Consider the following 20,442-nt stretch of genomic DNA (forward strand, 5'->3'; position numbering starts at 1 on the left):
TCCCTCAAGGTCTGCAGAACCAACCTCAGATGATGGGCATGCTCCTCTGCATTCCTAGAATACACTAAGATATCATCTATGAAGACAATAACAAAGTGATCCAGGTACTGACTAAACACTCTGTTCATGAGGTCCATGAATGCTGCAGGGGCGTTAGTTAACCCGAACGGCATTACAAGGAACTCAAAATGCCCATATCTGGTCCTGAAAGCTGTCTTTGGCACGTCTTCTTCTCTTATCCTCAGCTGATGGTACCCAGATCTCAGATCTATTTTTGAGAAACAACCCGCTCCGGCTATTGGTCGAATAGATCATCGATCCTTGGCAGAGGGTACCTATTCTTGGTAGTGACTTTGTTCAACTGCCTGTAGTCGATACAAAGTCTAAGGGATCCATCCTTCTTCCTCACAAACAAGACCGGAGCACCCCAAGGTGAGGTACTCTGCCGGATGAAGCCCTTTTCTACTAGCTCTTGCAATTGCTCTTTCAACTCCTTTAACTCGGCTGGGGCCATCCTGTAGGGAGGGATAGAGATCGGTCTAGTTCCAGGCACCAACTCTATCTCGAACTCTATCTCCCTAGCAGGTGGTAAACCTGGAAGTTCGTCTGGAAAAACATCCTGAAATTCTCTGACAACTGGCACCGAGGCTGGCTCCCTGACCTGACTACTAAGCTCTCTCACATGAGCTAAGTACCCCTGACATCCCTTCCTAAGCAACCTATGAGCCTGAAGAGCTGATATCAGACCTCTAGGTGTACCCCTCTTGTCTCCTCTGAAGACGACCTCTGACCCGTTCTGATCTCTGAACTTGACTACCTTGTCTCTGCAGTCCAAGGTAGCACCATGGGTAGATAGCATATCCATCCCTAGAATGACGTCAAAGTCTGTCAAATCTAGAACCACAAGGTCGGCGGAAAGGCATCTTCCCTCAACAAAAACTGGACTGTACTGGCAGACTGACTCTGCCACCGATGGGTCACACTTGGGTCCACTGACCCATAGGGGACACTCTAACCCAGAGACTATCAGACCCAACCTCTCGACGGCTCTCGGAGCAATAAATGAATGAGATGCACCCGGGTCCATTAATGCATACACATCAGAACACCCAATGATGAGATTACCTGACACCACGGTGTTGGATGTGTTAGCCTCCTCTTGAGTCATGGTGAAGATCCTGGCTGGAGCTTATGGACCTTCACCTCGGGAACCAGAAGAAGAGGCTGCCCCTCTCCCTCTACCTCTGCCACTGCCCTGAGTTGTGGCTGGAGCTGTTGGCTGTGCCACACTACCAGAAGCTGTCTGCTGGGGCTGGCAGCTCTAGGACACTCCCGAGCCATGTGTCCCTCTTGTCCACATCTGAAACATGTATTAGTCCCAGCTCGACACACTCCCCTGTGCGGCCTTCCACATCTCTGGCATTTTGTACCATCTGAGCCTGAGCTCGAGCCACCGCCACATCCCAGACCGGATTTCAACTTATTCCAAAACTTATTCTTCTTCGGCTTCTTGGTGGTGTTATCCCACCTCTTCTTACTTGAGCTCTGAGAAGAGAGACCTGGCCCTCCTCTGCCTGGGGTCTTAACCCCTGAAGACTGGTTCACTGACTGCTTCACTGACCCCTCAACTATGGCACTCGCCTCCATCCTTCGAGCCATATCCACCACAGTGTGGAAACTTTCCCTCTCAACTGACTGAATCAACGAGGAGTACCTAGAATGCAGCTTCATAACATATCTCTTGGCTTTCTTCGTATCTGTATCTAGAGCTTGCCCTGAAAAAGGCAATAGCTCCAAGAATTTATCCGTGAACTCCTCTACACTCATGTGCTCTGTCTGCCTCAGTTGCTCAAACTCAATCATTTTCAGTTCTCTGGAACTGTCTGGAAAAGCCCATCCAGCGAACTCATTCGCAAATTCCTCCCATGTCATGCCATCTAGTCTCGGGTCCACATAACACTTGAACCATTCCCGTGCCTTCTTGCACTTTAAAGTGAACCCTGCCATCTGAATCGCCCTGCTGTCATTTGCCCCTAGCTCATCAGTTATTGTCTTCACTACTCTCAGGTACTCAAAGGGGTCATCCCCTGACTTGTATTTGGGAGCATCCAGCTTAAGGTAATCGGTCATCTTTACTTTGCTCCCATCGGCTGAGCTAGGTCTAGTAGGTTGAGTAACTGGGGCTGCTGGTTCTGTGGGTGGTGGAGGTGGGGGTGCAGCATTCCCCGAGGTGGGGTTTGTCGGGTTAGGATAGAAGGGTGAGGGTGGATAAGCTGGGTATTGTGTGTAAGGTGGATAGAAAGGTGGATAAGGCATGTAGGTAGGGTAGGGGTTAAAGCTGGAGTAATCCGATGAGCCTCCCATCGGATACCCTGAACCCTGTGGGAAGGGTGGATAATAGGGTGGAAAACCATACCCCGAGGCCTGAACGCCTCCCTGAGACTCCCCTGTCCCCTCTTCCTCCATGCTCACATCCAGATTCCCATCCCTCCTCTGATCCTCTTCCATAACCTCCCTCACATCTGAAGAACTTCCTCCTCTATCTGTCCCACTTCTGCTAGCATCAAAAGACCTTCTAGGGTCCCTTGACACTCTTTCTCTGTTTGCTCTACAAGACATTGCCCTAGGCAATATAGGAGGACGGGCGCTCGTGCCCTCATCCTCAGGTGGTACTCCAGTCAATCTTGTCGATCGACGGGTTCCTCTCATCCTGTTTTCTGAAAAACAGTACACATCATACAAACATTAGCATCATATGGTTCACGTGGGCACACATGAACCCTCATCACATATACATCATTCATATCATAGCATCAATGCACATGTATATAATCATGGCATTTCACATCATCATACAAGACAGGACTCCACATCCTATCCTAGTGGACATGATCTTTCCTATTGTGCTTGACCTTCTATAACATTTATGAGCCCGACACTCTAGGTCCGACCCTATGAACCTAGGGCTCTGATACCATTCTGTAACAACCCGAAAATCGGACTGCTACCGGCGCTAGGATCCGGGTCGGCTTAAGGCCGCCAAGACCCGTAGCGAGCCTGACATACATCCTGAAAACCTGTTTAATCCCATACATGATCAACAACATACATAAAAATTTAAAACTTTTCTTTCATACACCCAACTCAACCTGAGCATGCACTGTACATAGCCATAATCATAATCATGATCCCTCTGTGGGATCCCATCAATGCCCCAATGGGCGATACATCATAAGATGAGTTGGCTTTCATGAACATTATAAAATATATAAGATCATGTATTAAAAGGGACACCTCATACATAAAGTCAAGCACAGACTTTAATCCTCAATATCATTACATGACTGAAACTGTACTTTTACATAACATTAATACATTTATCATGTCCACACTATCTATTACATACACAAGACTTCATTATTCTTGTAAACCTCCTGGTCTACCCTGTACCTGCAATCCTGGGGAAATTGGGAGAGGGGTGAGCTACTAGAGCCCAGTGAGCAGAATAATAAAAACATTTAAAACATATGATAACATGAAATACATCACATCACAGCTAATCACATCAAGGATGAACCTGTCACCAATAGCCCTCTACATGGTCCAACTGTGCCAGAACGTAGAATGGGTCCTGGTCTTTCCCTTATATATCATAACATAACAGTGTCCAACTGTGCCAGAACGTAGAATGGGTCCTGGTCTTTCCCTTACATAGTGCCAGCGAATGTAGAATGGGTCCCACTGGTCTTACATTCCGTACCGTACATATCACATCGTCATATCATAGATCGAGGGCTATGGATCATCCAACATTCATCCACATCAACATTTAAAATATGCAATGCAACATATTCGTGAATTCTAATGCAAGCAACCTAATTCATCACATCACATTCATGATGCATGATCATGCTCAATCCTTGCAATTGATTTGCTTAAAAACATAAAGGGTTATTCCACTCACCTCTGGATAGCTCTGACCAGACACTGGGGCAACAGACTCACTGCTGGGGTCCTCGGTTCCTCGGGTCCAAACCTACACAGGTGGACTCAAATGAGGGACCAAATATACATGAACATAACTCTAAACTATTCCCCAAAAACCCCCTAAAACATCATGGAATAATCATAGAAAAACATGCAAGAAAGGGCTGGACAGGGCACTTTCGGCGGTAGGTTCGGCGGCCAAAAGTCCCTCCAGAGCCGAAAGTCAGGCAGGTTTGGCGGCACCTTTGGCGGCCGAAACTCCTAGACAGAGGCGAAACTCATGCATGTTCGGCGGCACTTTCGGCTGCCGAAACTCCCAGACAGAGACGAAAGTCTCCTTTCGGGGGCAAGCTTCGGCAGCCGAAGGCTGCCTCCACAAGCACGTTCGGCGGCCGAAAGTTCCTTCGGCTGCCGAACCTGGTTTCTCCTAGAATGGCAGAAACTGAGCTCCCTTATGCATTTATGCCTCCAATCTCAACCAAACATGTATAAACCTATTCTACAACACTCATACACAAGCATACAAGTTCCTAGGGGCATCAACTAACTAAAACTCCATCTAAAACACATCAAACATACATTTGCAAGCCACATTGTTCAAAATCACATCAAAAACCCATAAGCTCATCATAAGCTACACATGCATTTTCTACCCCATGAACTTGCATAAAACTTGTTTAAAACATAATGTAAGCTAGAGATCGACTCTTACCTCTTGAAGATCGAGGGTGGAGGCGATCTAACTTGGAGTTGGAAGAGATTTGAGTTCTTGAACCTCAAAGCTCCAAAACTTGCTCAAAACTCGGAAATCTTCAAAACAAGATGAAAACTAATGAAAAACTTGAAAGATCTGAAGGAAAAGACTTAAGATCGGTGAGGGGCGGCGGAGAACTCACCTTGGCCGGAAATGGGGAAAAAGCTCGCCCGTTTTCGGCTAAGGGACCCTTTTATAGTGGCTGGCCAGGCCACGTTCGGGGGCCGAACGTGCCTCCGCATGGATGCCATGTTCGGCGGCCGAACTTGAGGTTCGGCGGCCGAACCTGGACTTTCCTCACTTATGCTTTCGGGGGCCTAAAGGCGCTCCCGAAGGCATGCATGTTCGGCGGCCGAACCTGAGTTTTCCTTCAAGGTTGTTTTTATGCAAAAACTCATTTCCATTTTACTTAAAACTATGAAATACCTTAAAACATTTTATGAATACATGATTCTACCCTACTAGAGGCTTCTGACATCCGAGATTCCACCGAACGGTAGGAATTCTGATACCGGAGTCTAGCCGGGTATTACAGCCGTCGAACATACAGGCATTTCGGGTGTGCCTTAGGCCCCCGAAGGCATAAGTGAGGAAGTCCAGGTTCGGCCGCCGAACATGGCATGCATGCGGAGGCGCGTTCGGCCCCCGAACGTGGCCTGGCCAGCCACTATAAAAGGGTCCCTTAGCCGAAAACGGGCGTGCTTTTTCCCCATTTTCGGCCGAGGTGAGCTCTCCGCCGTCCCTCACCAATCTTTGATGTTTTTCCTCTAGATCTTTCAAGATTTTCATTTGTTTTCACTTTGTTTTAAAGATTTGAGCTTTTGAGCAAAGTTTTGGAGCTTGGAGGTTCAAGAACCCAATCTCTCCCAACTCCGAGTTTAGGTCGTCTCTCTCTCGATCTTCAAGAGGTAAGAGCCGATCTTAAGCTCATTGCATGTTTTAAGTAAGTTTTAAGTAGATCTATGGGTTAGAATGCATGTTTAGGTTATGGTTATGTTTATGGGTATAAATGTATGTTCATGAATAATGTGGATGCTTGATGTGTTGTAGATGGGGTTTATGATGGTTTGAGGCCCCTAGGAACATGTATGCTTGTGTATGAGTGTTGTAGAATAGGTTTGTTGCATGTTTGGAAGGTTGGGAGGCGAAATGTGCAAAAGGAGCCAAGTTTCTGCCCTTTGGCAGAAACCAGGTTCGGCAGCCGAAGGACTTTCGGCCGCCGAACATGGCTGGGGAGGCAAGCCTTTCGGCTGCCGAAGCCTGCCCTCGAAAGGAGACTTTCGTCTCTGTCTGGCAGTTTCGGCCGCCGAAAGTGCCGCCGAACATGCATGAGTTTCGTCTCTGTCTAGGAGTTTCGGCCGCCGAAGGTGCCGCCGAACCTGCCTGACTTTCGGCTCTGGAGGGACTTTCGGCCGCCGAACCTGCCGCCGAAAATGCCCTGTCCAGGCCTCCTTTGCATGTTTTTCTATGGTTGTTTCATGATGTTTTAGGGGGGTTTTTGGGGAGTAGTTTATAGTTATGTTCAGGTGTGTTTGGTCCCTCATTTTAGTCCACCTGTGTAGGTTCGGACCCGAGGAACCGAGGACCCCAGCAGTGAGTTCAGCTGCTTCGGTGTTGTCAGAGTCAGCCAGAGGTGAGTGGAACTAAACTTAATCTTTTAAATTGAGAAATTAAATGTTTTATCATGTTTCATGCATCATGATTATGCAATAGGATGATTGCATTAGTTTTCACGAATATGCCACATTGCATCGATTGTTGTTGATGTGGGTGAATATTGGATGACCCAATTAGTCCATGACAGGAAGACCAGGACCCCATTCTACGGCCTGACACAGAGTAAGGAAAGACCAGGACCCCATTCTACGGCCTGGCACGGTTATGGGACTCGAAGACCAGGAGCCCAGAGGAGGCCCTGGGGCAATAGTAAGTAATGTATGTTATGACAGGAAGACCAGGACCCCATGCTACGGCCTGGCACAGAGTTAGCTTGGACTAATTGGTGACAAGTTCGCCCAACCCTTATGTGAATTGTCTGTGTTATGATGCATTTCATAGAGCATAGTGTTAATATGTTTTATAGTTCTGCTCACTGGGCTTTTAGCTCACCCCTCACCCTTTACCCCCAGGCTTGCAGGTGCAGTATAGAGCAGGAGTCCGAATAGAGTAAAGAAGTCATAGTTATGTAATAGCTAGCAATGGACATGATCAAATTGTAATGTAATGTCTTAATCAGTATAGATATGTAATGAGATGATGTTTATGGATGTTAGAGGGGTGCTTGACCATAGATTGTCGTTATCCCTTTTATTACATGATCTTAGAGACTTTTATGATGTTTATGTAAACCAACTCAACACATGTTATGTCACCCATTGGGGGCACTGATGAGATCCCATAGAGGGATCCATGTTATGTTAATGTATATGCACAGGTTGAGTTTGGTTGATGTATATGGAAAGAAAAGTTTTAATTTTTATGTATGTTGTTGATCATGTATGGGATTAAACAGGTTCACAGGATGCATGTTAGGCTTGCTACGGGTCCCGGCGGCCTTAAGCCGACCTGGATCCTAGCGCCGGTAGCGGTCCGATTTTCGGGTCGTTACAAGCACACTCCACAAGCATTAGGGGGGCAAGCAAACGCATCCTCATCATCATCAGTTCGAACTAGAGGTCCGAACTTAGGACATCCTATCCCATCAAACCCATCTGATCGACAATTGATTAGATTGAAAGGAAATGTGTAAGTCATATACAACTTTTTGCTATTGATTTAATATGTATTATTACTTACAACTACTCATTATATATACAAATATTGTAGTTTTTTAGATTCCACAGTTACTAGATCAATCACTAATGACATTAAGATGAGCTACACTGCTCCATGAAAAACTTGGTCAAAAATACCTTTAAAGAGAAAAGACGAGCTCTTCGGACTTTTTCGGGTAAATACAACTTATATTCTAAAATATCTAATATGCATTTTAAGTTTTTTAAATTTACATAACACTGATTGTTATTTGTAGAGTCGATATGTATGGGATGAGATTGAAGAAAATATGGTTCGAATTGCTTAGAAAAAGGTAGGTAAAGAAAGACTGCGAGACATTCTTAATAGAGTTAGGAGCGAATTGTTGCGCAAGCACAAGAAGACAGGTGTTGCTTATCTATACAATTTAGGACCAGATTGGATGGAGGCAGAGATATGGAATGAACTTGTTGCATATTGGAGTACACCAGAATGGAGAAAGAAATCAGAAACTGGTAAAGCAAATAGAAATGTAGAAAAAGATAGGACTATTACGAAACACTCAGGTGGTTCAATAAAACTGGAGATTCATGAGAATAGATTGGCATAACTCTTTTATTTCTTACTTTTATTTATACAATTATGTTTTATATAGATGGCTAGAAATTATTCGTGCATCTTATATTATGTGATTATTTCTTTTTTATAGACAAAGAAGTTAGGTAGGCAAACAACTCAACTTGAATAAAAAAGGGGAGTCAAGGTGTTTTCATTGATGGAAAATCACGTCGAGTTGATGTAAGTTACTTTTTGCTTATTTATTGTTATCACATTATTTTTCTATTTGTTATTTTATCATTAGTTGTGTATGGTTAATGAAATGTTTATTATGTTTTCTTTTTTTACTTAGGGAGCTTATTTGAGTGTCATTGCTGAAAATGTGAATGACAAATTGTGAGAGTCAGTCTACTTTTGATTTGAATAAGTGGATTGAAATTTCTGGAAGTAGTAAAGGGAGGGTTTATGGTTTTGGATCTTCTGATATTGCAAAATCAGGAACTCCAACTACCTCTTTCTCATGCACATCAGCTCATCTTGGAAGACCTTCTCAAACTATGTTTTCTTTAGAGGAGGTTGAATAAATATTAGAGTAAAACCGGATCAAAAATGAAACAAGACATGGAGCAAATGCAAGAGCAAATGCGAGTGCAGATAGAAAAGCAAATAAAAGATCAGATGAAATCATTGAAGAACAAAAAAAGATCTTCACCGCATAACACAACTGCAGACTCTACTTCTCTATCAGATGGTTCAACAAATTCATAGATTAGTTTTAAATTTTATAAACATTGTTAAGTATTATGGATTTATTTTAAATTTTATGATCATTGTTAAGTATTATGAATTTATTTTAAATTTTATGAATATTGTTAAGTATTATGGATTTATTTTAAATTTTATGAATATTGTTAAGTATTATGAACATTAATTATAATTATTATGAATGATATTTGATTTATATTCAATATGATTCTTAATTATAAATTATTTGATTATACAGAGAATATCTAAATAAAAGCAGGAAATTATTTTTTGTAATCGAATTTTAACAGATTAGCGACAGATTTGTGAGAATATTTGTTAAAATATGTTAATATTTTCGACGGATTTCCAACGGAACATTTCCGTCGCTAATTATTTCCGACAGATTAGCGATGGATTGTTCATCGGATGAATTTGGAATTTCCGACGGAGTTCAGATCCGTTGGAAATCTGTCGCTAATATTTCTGACAGAATTCTGATCTGTCGAAAAAAATTAGCGACATGACTTTAAGCGACAGATTTGAGTCCGTCGGAAATCCGTCGCTGAATGTTTTAGCGACGGATTTCAGACTATCAGCAACGGAAAAATCCATCGCTGATAGTCCGTTTTTTTATAGTGGTTTATAGGGTTTTTTGGGATAGTTTTTAGTGTTATAAAAGTAATGTTTGGTCTCTCATTTAAGTTTATCTATGTAGGATCAGATTTGGAACACCGTAAAGGTTTGAAGTGAGATAATTGTTTTAGAGTTAGGCGTGTGTCAGCCAGAGGTGAGTAGAACTAAATCGAATTATTATTCTAAAGAAACCTAATGTTTTAAGCATGCTCATGCATTACGAATGCCATGTATATATATGATTATGGTACTTTGTATTAGAATTCACGAATATGATGCATTGCATAATTTATTATTGTTGTGGATAGATGTTGGATGACCCACTAGCCCTCGAATATATTATGATATATTATGACGGATATGAAAAGACCAAGACTTACCTATTCTATACCCCTGGCACTATATAAGGAAAAGACCAGAGTTGTCCATTCTACGCCCCTGGCACTATGGATGTATTATGTTATATTTAAGAGGAAGTTCTGAGGAGCACCTGTCGTGAGCCGGGCACTATTAGAATATGTAGAGGGTTACTGGTGACAAGTCTATCTTGATGTGAATTGTTTGTGATGTGACACATCCATACGATCATATGTTTTCTTAAACTACTTTTATTTATATTTCTGCTCACTATACTCTTGTAACTTATCCCTTTTCCCTAACCCCAGATTTACAGGATCAGAGTTAGCTCAAGAGGTCGGCTGAGTTGTTGGTATAGTCCTTTGTAATAGTATAGCTATAGACATATATTAATTTATAGATTAGAATTGTGCTTTTTCTGAGTTTTCTTTATAATCCCTGCCTTATGATCTTTTATGTAAAAGTTTTTAAGTATACATTATGTTTTAAACAAACTTGAGGCATGTAATGTTGACCATACTGGAGCATTTGATGAGGGCTCTAGTATAGATTTTATATTTTTCAGTTATGATGTATGTACAGATCGAGTTTTGATTCATGAGATGGAAATGTATTTTTATGTTTAGGTGATCATGTATGGGATTATATTAGGTGTAACAGGATATAATAAGCTTGCTACGGGCACCGACGACTTTAAATCGATCTGAACCCTAACGCCAATAATGATTCGATTGTCGGGTCGTTACAAAGTAATCAGACTTTGATACCAAATGCTAAAAGAAAGAAGAAATTAAAAAGAGATGAGAAAAAACTGATTCACTGATTTGTGAAACCAGCTTTATATAGTCTTGTATAACAGCAAAAGCCGGAAATCGATTGGAAATAAATCAAATAAAAAATGAATAAGAATATCCTTAGAAGATATGGATTTATTTGACTGAAACATAATCAAATTCTATCACTTCTGGTAGTTAATATATTTGAAACTAAAAATTTTATTACATTAAGGAAACACTTAATTTAGAGGGTTCAATCTAATTTAGGCTAATCCACATACCCCAATTGAAAATCTAAAAAGTTAAGTAAAAAGACTTGGAGCAACATCACATTGAAGTACAATACATATAAAATCAGAAGGCAGACACCAAACTTGAAAGCTAGCATGAAACATGGCCAAGAAAGAGTTCAACTAGAGCCTTGTGAAAAAATAAATTTACACTCATTTATCAATTGGCCAAACTCATACCAAATTCATCTCTAAAATCAAAAGTATCATTTATAGACTTAGCATCAAGATGTTTGCTTTTAAGTGAAAGGAGAGCTTCTTGGAGAAAAAAACACCTATTTTAAAACTTGATAAATCCTAAGAAAGTCCCCTTTGATTTCTACCTCATGAATATCACCATCTGCTATACTTATTGTTTGTCTGAGCCCTAGCTAGTCCTCTAATGATTTAAGAATACTTATCATTAATAATTCTCTCCATATTTTTTAAAAACTCTTAATTTTGTCTTCAACAACAGTAATTGGTAGTAGTTTTTTGTTTTTATATTAACTCAAAACGCTAATTTTATTATTTCTTGTTTAACAATTACTTATTTATAATAGTGTTTGAAAGTTCAATTAGTAGACATTTACAGAAAAATATTTTTTGTATTTTCTGATTTTTAAAATTTTCAAATAATTTGGTTAATAAAAATAATTTTTCTACTCAAAGCAAAAAAGTAAGTTATTTTTCTTAGTAATTTTCCACACTTAAAATCTTTATTAAAATTTCAATATATAAATTTATTAATAAATTTTATTTTTTTAATTAAAATTAAGTAACGAAAAGATTTTAAATAAGACCTTATATATAAATTTATTAATAAATTTTATTTTTTAATATATTTTTCATAAAAAACATTTTTCACAGAAAATATTTTTTATGAAAACAATACAAGTTACTTTTTTGCAAACAAATGGATGTTCTATTTAGACTCTATTTGTTTATGGAAAATAAATTATATTAATTTTCAGATAAAATAAATATTTTTTAATACAATAACTCATTTTTTATCATTTAAATTAATTTAAAATTAAAATATATTAAAAAATTTATATGTAAAGCTATTAATAAAATTTTTAAAATATATAAAATAATTTCATTTTTTGATAAGAGGTAAACATTTTTTAAAAATAATTTAATTTTTTTTTATAAAGCAAATATTTTTTTATTAAATTTTTAAGTGTTTTCAAGCGGATAATATTCTATGTGAAACAAATAAAATGGTTTATCTTTTTTTTTAATATATAAAATCCCTTATTATTACTAAAAAATGCAACTAGTTTAATTTAATCTAAGAAAAATTTATATTTTATCATTAGTTTATAGAGAAGAAATTAATTTATAGTATCATGCCATTTATGTAAATACTTAAAAATATTAATTTATATCATTTTATATTTAACCGTTAATTTAATATTTATTTTTTATTAAATATTTTATTTAAATTAATATATAAACAATTAATAACTACTGAAATAACTAATAACTAGCCTAAATTATTTTTATATATTTTTATTATTTATTTAGCAATTAATACTTATGTGCAATATCAAAATACAATCATAAAATTTAAGAATGATATACAAATATTAATTTATTGACTTTAACCCTTATTAAATTAAATATATCTTATATATATAATATTTAATTATTTTTTAATTTTTTTAAAAAATCAATCAAATAATTTGTTTGATTAATTTTTTAAATATTCATCAAAACAGTGAGCTGCTAATGGGTGGCCTGGGTATAAAGGGTATTCAACTGTGGGCTAAGGGGGCTATGGCCCCCAATAGCAGCAGCTACTCTCACTTCCCTTCTCTATCCTCTTTTCAATTCAACAAATTTAGTCTTTCTCATTTCAAACACCAACTCAATTTTTTTTTCTTTTTTGAAAATATTCATAAAGATAGTTATTATTCATTTACTTGCAAATATATTTAAGTTACTAAAATTATATGAAATTTTTAATTAAAAAAGGAGTTTTATGAGTAATGGGTAGATAATTAATGGAATTTATAGATAATTGATATATTATTTAAATTTAGATAATAGGAATTAAATGACTAGGTGAAAACTAAAGTGGTTTTTATGGATAATAGCTTAGACAATTTAACTTTTAATTAGAAAAATAATTTATATGAAATATTTATCTTAATTGATATTAAGTTATATTTATTAAATTTTTTTATTGTTATTGACCTACTGAAATATTATTAAGTGATTTATTATCAAAAAGTAAAGTGAGCATACGAATCAAATAAATTAAAAATTAAAATTTTAATATTTATAAAAATTAAATTGAATCAATTTTGAAAATAAATTAGATCGATTTAATTTGATTTAATTCAATTTCAAATAAATTAAACTCTAAAATACTCTGCACTTTTCTATTTAGTATTAGAAATACCTAATTAATGTATTTATTACTATTTTATTTTTTATAAATAATAAAAATAAATAATTATAAAAAAAATTATTATATTTATTTCTTATCTCTTGTCTCTTTAAATTAGATAGAAAGTGAATAGTAATTTTAATTTATTATTTTTCATTCTTAATTTTTTTTATCATATTCTACTTCAAAAATCCTATTTTATTTTACTCCCATCCAAATACCTGGATGGTGTGCTTGAGCTGTTTTTGTTTTTTTTTTGCTTTTTCCATCCCTGATCTTTTTAAAACAAGCTCTCATCCACCTCAGTTGAGCTTTCCTAGGCCATACTTGTAGAGAGAACAACCCTCTAAGTTGGGTACCGCCTAATTTGCCAACAACCATTTCCTTTTTCTTTTTTCTTTCCTTTTCGGTGGCCACTTTTCTTGACTTTACTTTTTGTTATCTTTTTAACTCTAACAGAAACTTTGGGCACTTCGATTGATCAAGTGGGACAGTGGGAACAGGACAACATCCAAGTGGAACATTTGCTAGAGAACAGTTGGAAAATCAAAATTTCAATGTAAAGAGGTAAATTTTAATACTCTATTCTTTATGAAAAAATAAAATAATAATCTCTCTTTTTATAAATATCAATTTATTTAAATTTTGGAACATTAATTTTAAAATAAAAAAGAACTTTTAAAAAAATTAAGGTAGACAATTGCCCCCTCAGATGCACGTGGCTTTGCATTGTTAGAGAATAGTTATCGACACAAATCAACCATTACTGTTCAAATGGAATCTTTCAAAATTTAATTAATCTCTTACACATGCAAGGATATTATACATAATGATGATTATTAAAATGAAACTAACCTTATTATTTTCACTTAAAACTCATTCGAGAGGTCAATAAATTAATTGAACTCTTTTATAAGTTATCTATAAAGGTTCAACTTATACATTTGCCAAACTTAAACTACTAAAAAAGGTTTTAATGAACCAAAATTGGTATTTTCAAAATTTTGATGTCTTCAAAATTCGGCACGCACATACCCACCAATATTAAAGGTTACGTAATGCCGTCGCCTCCACCAAGGGCGCCACCATTACCGAGATCTCTGCAGCCGGTCACAGGTCCCAAAAAGCTCTGATGCTTGCTTCTATATTCACACGTCTTGATTTTTTAAGCGGTAATCTAATAAGGTATATGGCGTACCGGCGGCTGAAGAAAACAATTTAAAATAATAATAAAAAAATAATATTACTGCTCTTCACATTCAAAACTTCGACAGCAACATTAACCCACCACCAAAAGGAAAATAACACAGTTAAATCGATTCTCACAACTTTGTCAAACATAAATTTGAGCTCACTACTTCATTTTCGTTCATCATCAATAAAACTCAATAGAGAATCTCTCCTAGCATATTTCCAAAAACTGCAGGAAGATGACTTCTCCTTATCTCAGACAATTTCAAGTGCTTTCATTATCGCATATTCAATTTTAAACTCTCCTTATTGAACATCAGTAATATAGTTCGGTGACATGTAAAGTTAAATTCTGGCTTCAGTATAAAATAGGTCCTAATCAAGTACCCGATTTTGACAAAACAAAGCCACAACTACCATCATCTTCAGCATTCCCCAAGTTATTCAATGGGATGTTCCTCCCTAAATGTGTAAATAAGGGGGCAAAAATTACATTCTCCAGAATTCCTGGGAAAAAGAAAACCTTAGCATCAAAGGAAATGTATATGATGCGTTTGAAGTATAAAAGTGGCAAATATATATGAGAGACTAACCTGAATTTAATAATGATTCTAGACTGGATTACTGAGCTGCAGCCATTGGCTTGGATCTGTAGCAAGCTCTCTTTGCTGCACGGACTATATCCTCGACCTACACAAACCATGAGCCAAAAGTAAAATGATTACCTACCAATGGCATTCATAAATATCTGAAGTGTTTCAAGTCCTAGTAATGTAAAACAATAAGAAAACGAATCAAGAGAAACAAATTCTCAAAACTTCTATTAATTCCAACAATAGTCTATATTAAAATAACTAGTCCTGTTACTACAATATCAAACAACTAAGTTTTATAAAAACAGCATCATCAACATAGTTAATGCAACTATAGAAATAGAAAGGCAACGGAAAGAATTTAAACATCAATAGCAGCACATCAATGCAGCAGATGCTCAAACCAGGAAATTTCAGGTAAAAGTTCGACCTGAGGTACAGCCATTCTCTCAAGATTAGCTGCATAGGGCATGGGAACATCAGCTCCAGCAATTCTCTCAACTGGTGCATCAAGATAGCCAAAGCTTTCTTCGATAATAGATGCACTGCTCAATCGATAAAAAGCACAGTTCGTAGTTACACACATATCAACTATTTCAATAACAGAGACAACAGTGACGAGATTCAAACCAGATTTCGGCCCCAACACCATGCTGGGGGAATCCTTCTTCAACTGTCACCAGCCTGCTGGTTTTCCGGACTGAAGCATTGATTGCAGGTCTATCTAGTGGCCTAATTGAGCGCAAATTTATAATCTGTATCAACAAGATTGTTATTACTTCCCAGAACTAGAAATACAATGATTAGCTTCGGAACTATCCACTTTTAGCATTGGTTTACCTCAGCACTGATTCCATCCTTTGCAAGTATCTCAGCTGCCTGTGCAGCAAAGAATTAAATCATTTCCGTGAGGAAGGGGAGGAAAAAAATATATCTAATAGCACTAGGAAGTTTCCAAACAAATAGCCCTATATACGAGGGTGCAAAATACATCTAATGATTGCAACACAAAGAAGTACCAAAAGAGGAGGCACCATCAATAAAATTAATGCATAAACATTAGAAAAGCAGGGCGTGTAATATTACAGGAAACATTAAATCAAAGAACAGCCATAAACCCAGCACTCAAATTCAATTCCATCCAATTTTGGGGCCCTCAATAATGAAGCTGCCACCTCTTGAACCCCTGTTGCTTAGGCAACATAATGCCTACCCATTTTACATTTTACTGTTAAAAAATTACATATTCAACAATTTTACTTCAGTGTCTCTCAATACATGACAATTCCAGAGCACTTCCCGTTTTTCAGATTCTGCATTTTTATCCTCATGATGATATCTGTTGTGTACAGAGTGTTGTTAAAGGTGCCTCTTGGTGCCAGACGAGGCAAGGGTCGACTCCCTTGCCTTGCCTTCGCCAGGCAAGGTGGCCTTCACTGAGAAGCTCGCATCACAGCCCCTAGGCGCCAGGCCACTGTGGCGCCGCCTCTTCGCAAAAATATTAAGTTGTAATTTTCTATAAATATTTTAAAACACTAAAAAATAAATCCTCGCTCTTCTATACTCTCTGAAACACCAGCCAGCAGCAAAAGAAGATACTATCTCACGAAAGCAACAAGGTATGTCTCCTTTCTCCCTCTTTTTCTCATCTTCTCCTTCTCTCTTCTCTCTTCCTGTCGCAAGAAGCAGCAGCCAGAGCAGATGGGTTATATTTTTTTTTCTGTTATTCCATTCTCTCATCCTCCTCCTCTTCCTGCCTTCTACTTTTTTCTTTTTCCATTCTCTCTTCCCTTCCAAAATGGCACTATGGAAGCAGTTACTATTCTTTATAATACCATCATTTTTTTTCTGGTCTTCTCTGTTGAAATTATAGATAGGTGTTGTTTATTTTTGTTATTGCTTTTTTATTAGTGTTGTATCATTGATTTTTAATTTGTTTATGAATTGATCTTTTTAGATGGTTTGTCCTAGTATGTATTTCTTTAGTTTTTATAAACAAAAATGTGTCTTTATGCAAATAAACAAGTATGATATTTCTATATTAAATAATATTAGTGCAACTTTTCTTTTTGGATTTTTTTTTTTTACTTATACAACTAGTGAAAATTTTGACATGTTTATGTTAACAAATGTGTATGCGTGTGTGCGTGCACATATATATACTATATGAAAATTTTGGATATGGCGCCTCCTTTCATAGAAGTCATCTCTTGCTTGAGGCCATGAGTACCCTATTGCCTTAGAGTCATCTCTCACCCTAATAACACTGCGTGTACCTAGCTGCTAAATTTAAACTTCACAAAAAATAACACAACACCAGATGCAGATCTCACATATTTCCAATGTGAAGAGTTCAAGGAATGGAAACAAACCTTGAGAGCATAGCCCACCATTTTTGAGAAGGCTGTGATTGTCACATCCTTTCCTTCTCTCTCAATCTGTTGAAAGTAGAAACAGATCATTTAAATCTTATGCAGATAAAAGAAAAATAAAATGAGACAGTAACCAACTGCATAAACATTGAGAAGAATAATCTTCCAGACTTCAGAATGGATACCTTGGCTTTTCCTATAGGAAGGCAAAAACTAGAGTCAAGTACTTCAGCTGAAACAGGAAACGACTCACCATATCTGAAGCATAATACATCCAGCAACACACCCACCATTAAACATAATATAGTCATTGAAATAACATTATGGTTAGCATTTATTAAAAGCTACGTACAATAACTCATTTTCAAGGAAAACCACAGGATCAGGGTCCCTTATGGCAGCTTTCAGCAATCCACGAGCATCTTCAGATGAGTAAGGGGCCAGCACTTTCAACCCAGGACAGGAGGCATACCATGAAGCATAACACTGCAAAACAACCCAACAGCACTTCATCAATGACCCTTCATAAAAAGAGTTCAAAATATGCCTCCGGATTCAGGGCAGATAATTTAAAACTTAGCACAAGCCCGACTACAACTTCCAAGCGTTGTGAACTCTAAACTAAGAAGATAATTATCATAAAAAACACATGCACACAGAGAAAGAAAATGACAAGTAGAAAAAGAGCATGGATCCATACTTGAGAGTGTTGAGCCCCAACTCCTGCAGCAGCACCATTTGGTCCTCTGAAAACTATAGGCACAGATATCTGGCCAGCAGACATGTAACATGATTTTGCTGCAGAGTTAATGATATGGTCAATTGCCTGCATACAACACACACAAAGTTATCGAACATTCAGCTACAACATTAAACCAGAAAATCTCCAAGGACAATGTATTGACAAACTGCATACAGCACATAGAAGGAACCTACTAACCTGCATAGAGAAGTTAAAAGTCATAAACTCAACAACTGGCTTAAGACCATAGTAAGCAGCACCAACTCCGATGCCGGTGAATCCAGCCTATAAAAGAAGGAAGAACATAAATGATTGAGGAGTCAACAACTATCACTGAGAAACAACAGCTCATTACGGCAATACTAGTAAAATCAAGAAACAAAAGTAACCTCAGTAATTGGAGTATCAAGAACCCTTTCAGGACCATACTTCTCCAAAAGCCCTTTAGATATCTATAAAAAGCAGAAAGTTAAAAGGCCTGTCATCAGACATTGGGGGAAAAAGAAATCTTAAACAAATATAGAAATGAAGAAAACCACGAATATAACTCAACGATCACGGGTGAAAATTTGTGACCTTATATGCGCCCTGATATTCCCCAACCTGCATTCAATATGAAACAAAAATACATAAGAACAGAAATTATGAAAACATATAACAAGGAATAAGAATAGCATTCCAGTTATTCTCATTTTCACCTCTTCTCCCATCAAAAAGACTTTAGGATCAGCTGACATTTCCTCATCAAGAGCAGAGTTCAGAGCTTCTCTAACCATCATCTGTATATAATTACATTTTTTTTTTCACGAAATGATTAACATTTATGGGAAACTAAGACATGCATTCGAGGAAAGAGTCATGTTCTTTGAAAGATATCTAAGCAAAAAATTAAACTAAATAAGGTCTACTAAAACATGATAAAACCCAAATAAAAAGGAAGAGCTACGGGTTTTTTTTGTCCCTTCCCTCTTTCTCTCTACCTGTTTAGAAGCGGATGAGTAACCCCTCAATGATGAAGCCGCAGGCAGAATCCTCTGCAAAGATTGCCACAAAGCAAGCCAAAAAAGAATCAAAAATCAAAATAAACAAAAAGATAAATCAAGCAGATACACCTCGAAATTTCATAAAACAACACAAAATCATAACACCAGAAGAGGAGAGCCGTCGAGCACTCACTTTTTGCCTTATAATTCTCAACATACTTTTCTTCTTCTTCTACTAACTTTCACTCGAGTTCTGCACCAATCGACATACAGTAACAATCAATACCAACTACAACTCCATAAACGACAATAAAATCAGAGCCTAAAATTAGGTATGAAGTCAAATGAGCAATAAATTCGAAAACTGAGTTAAACCTAGATTCAGGGACCAGAGCAAGAGGCGGCTATGGCAGAATCAATAGAATTCCAGAAGAAGTTTAAGATGGAAAAGGGCAATAGATAGACACCTTTGGTCGAGACAGATCGAATCAGTTCGAAGATGGAAAAAGGACGCGCTCCGGTGCCAGATCGACACTTTTGCTTCACTGCTCGTTTTTATCGATTTCTTACTCTCTGTTAAAATAGAGTAAAAAGAAATTACGTATTTTAGCTCATTGCTATGCTAGCTCAGACTTCAAATCAAAGCAAGTCAGTGAAGTCAATTGGAAAGCCAAAAAAACATATATATATATATATATTTTTTTTTTATAAAATGAACAAATTTTTGAAAATATCTTTAGATTTTATTATTAATGATAATTCAACTCTTTTATTTTGAAAATTATTCTTATTTCTGTAATATATTTAAGTATTTTTTATTTTGCTATTATTATTTTAATATAAATTACTACATGGTTTCTATATATTATAAGTATTTATAATTTCATCTCTCAATTTTAAAATATTTATAATTTCATCCATTAATTCTATATTTTAAATTATTTTCTTTCACAAATGAAGAAAATTAAGGAATGAAATTATAAATAATTATAATATTTAGATTTTAAAGTGTAATGTAATTTTAAAAACTAATAGTAAAATAGATAGAAAAACCAAAAATGCCAAGTAGAAGTAAAATCATAGACTAAATCATTTAATTTCTAAATACAAGGGTTAAATCATATTAGTGATAAAAGTTTTTATTTTGAAATAAAAATTTGAGAAATTGGAAAGTAAAATTTAAGGTTTTTCAGTTATAGATATACATTTATCATCATATTAAATCTACGAATGCTAGTGATAAAAATTATAGACGGAAATAAATTCATTTTAAATTTTTTGGATAAAACCTTAAAGCCAAATATGTCATAATATATTAAAATATTAAT

At 36.6% G+C, this 20,442-nt stretch overlaps 1 protein-coding gene across 2 annotated transcripts; it reads right to left on the reverse strand.

Moving 5' to 3' along the window:
* Window positions 1-14,518: 14,518 nt before the first annotated feature.
* Window positions 14,519-19,746, reverse strand: LOC110621156 (pyruvate dehydrogenase E1 component subunit beta-1, mitochondrial). 2 transcript variants are annotated; one of them, XM_021765277.2, is made up of 16 exons: window positions 19,582-19,746; window positions 19,308-19,367; window positions 19,112-19,165; window positions 18,830-18,910; window positions 18,708-18,734; window positions 18,521-18,583; window positions 18,330-18,416; window positions 18,090-18,215; window positions 17,742-17,875; window positions 17,575-17,647; window positions 17,390-17,455; window positions 15,858-15,896; window positions 15,648-15,772; window positions 15,448-15,562; window positions 15,018-15,114; window positions 14,519-14,931 (listed from the first exon to the last, which is right to left on the reverse strand). In XM_021765277.2, exons 2-15 carry the CDS (start codon window positions 19,329-19,331, stop codon window positions 15,046-15,048), a joined length of 1,083 nt encoding a protein of 360 aa, XP_021620969.1. In that variant the 5' UTR covers window positions 19,332-19,367; window positions 19,582-19,746; the 3' UTR covers window positions 14,519-14,931; window positions 15,018-15,045. The 2 variants fall into 2 exon arrangements, with proteins under 2 accessions (XP_021620969.1, XP_021620970.1); XM_021765278.2 differs by having other exon boundaries at window positions 19,490-19,746.
* Window positions 19,747-20,442: the final 696 nt, after the last annotated feature.

Source organism: Manihot esculenta, chromosome 8 (assembly GCF_001659605.2).
Source record: "Manihot esculenta cultivar AM560-2 chromosome 8, M.esculenta_v8, whole genome shotgun sequence".
Lineage (NCBI taxonomy): Eukaryota > Viridiplantae > Streptophyta > Magnoliopsida > Malpighiales > Euphorbiaceae > Manihot > Manihot esculenta.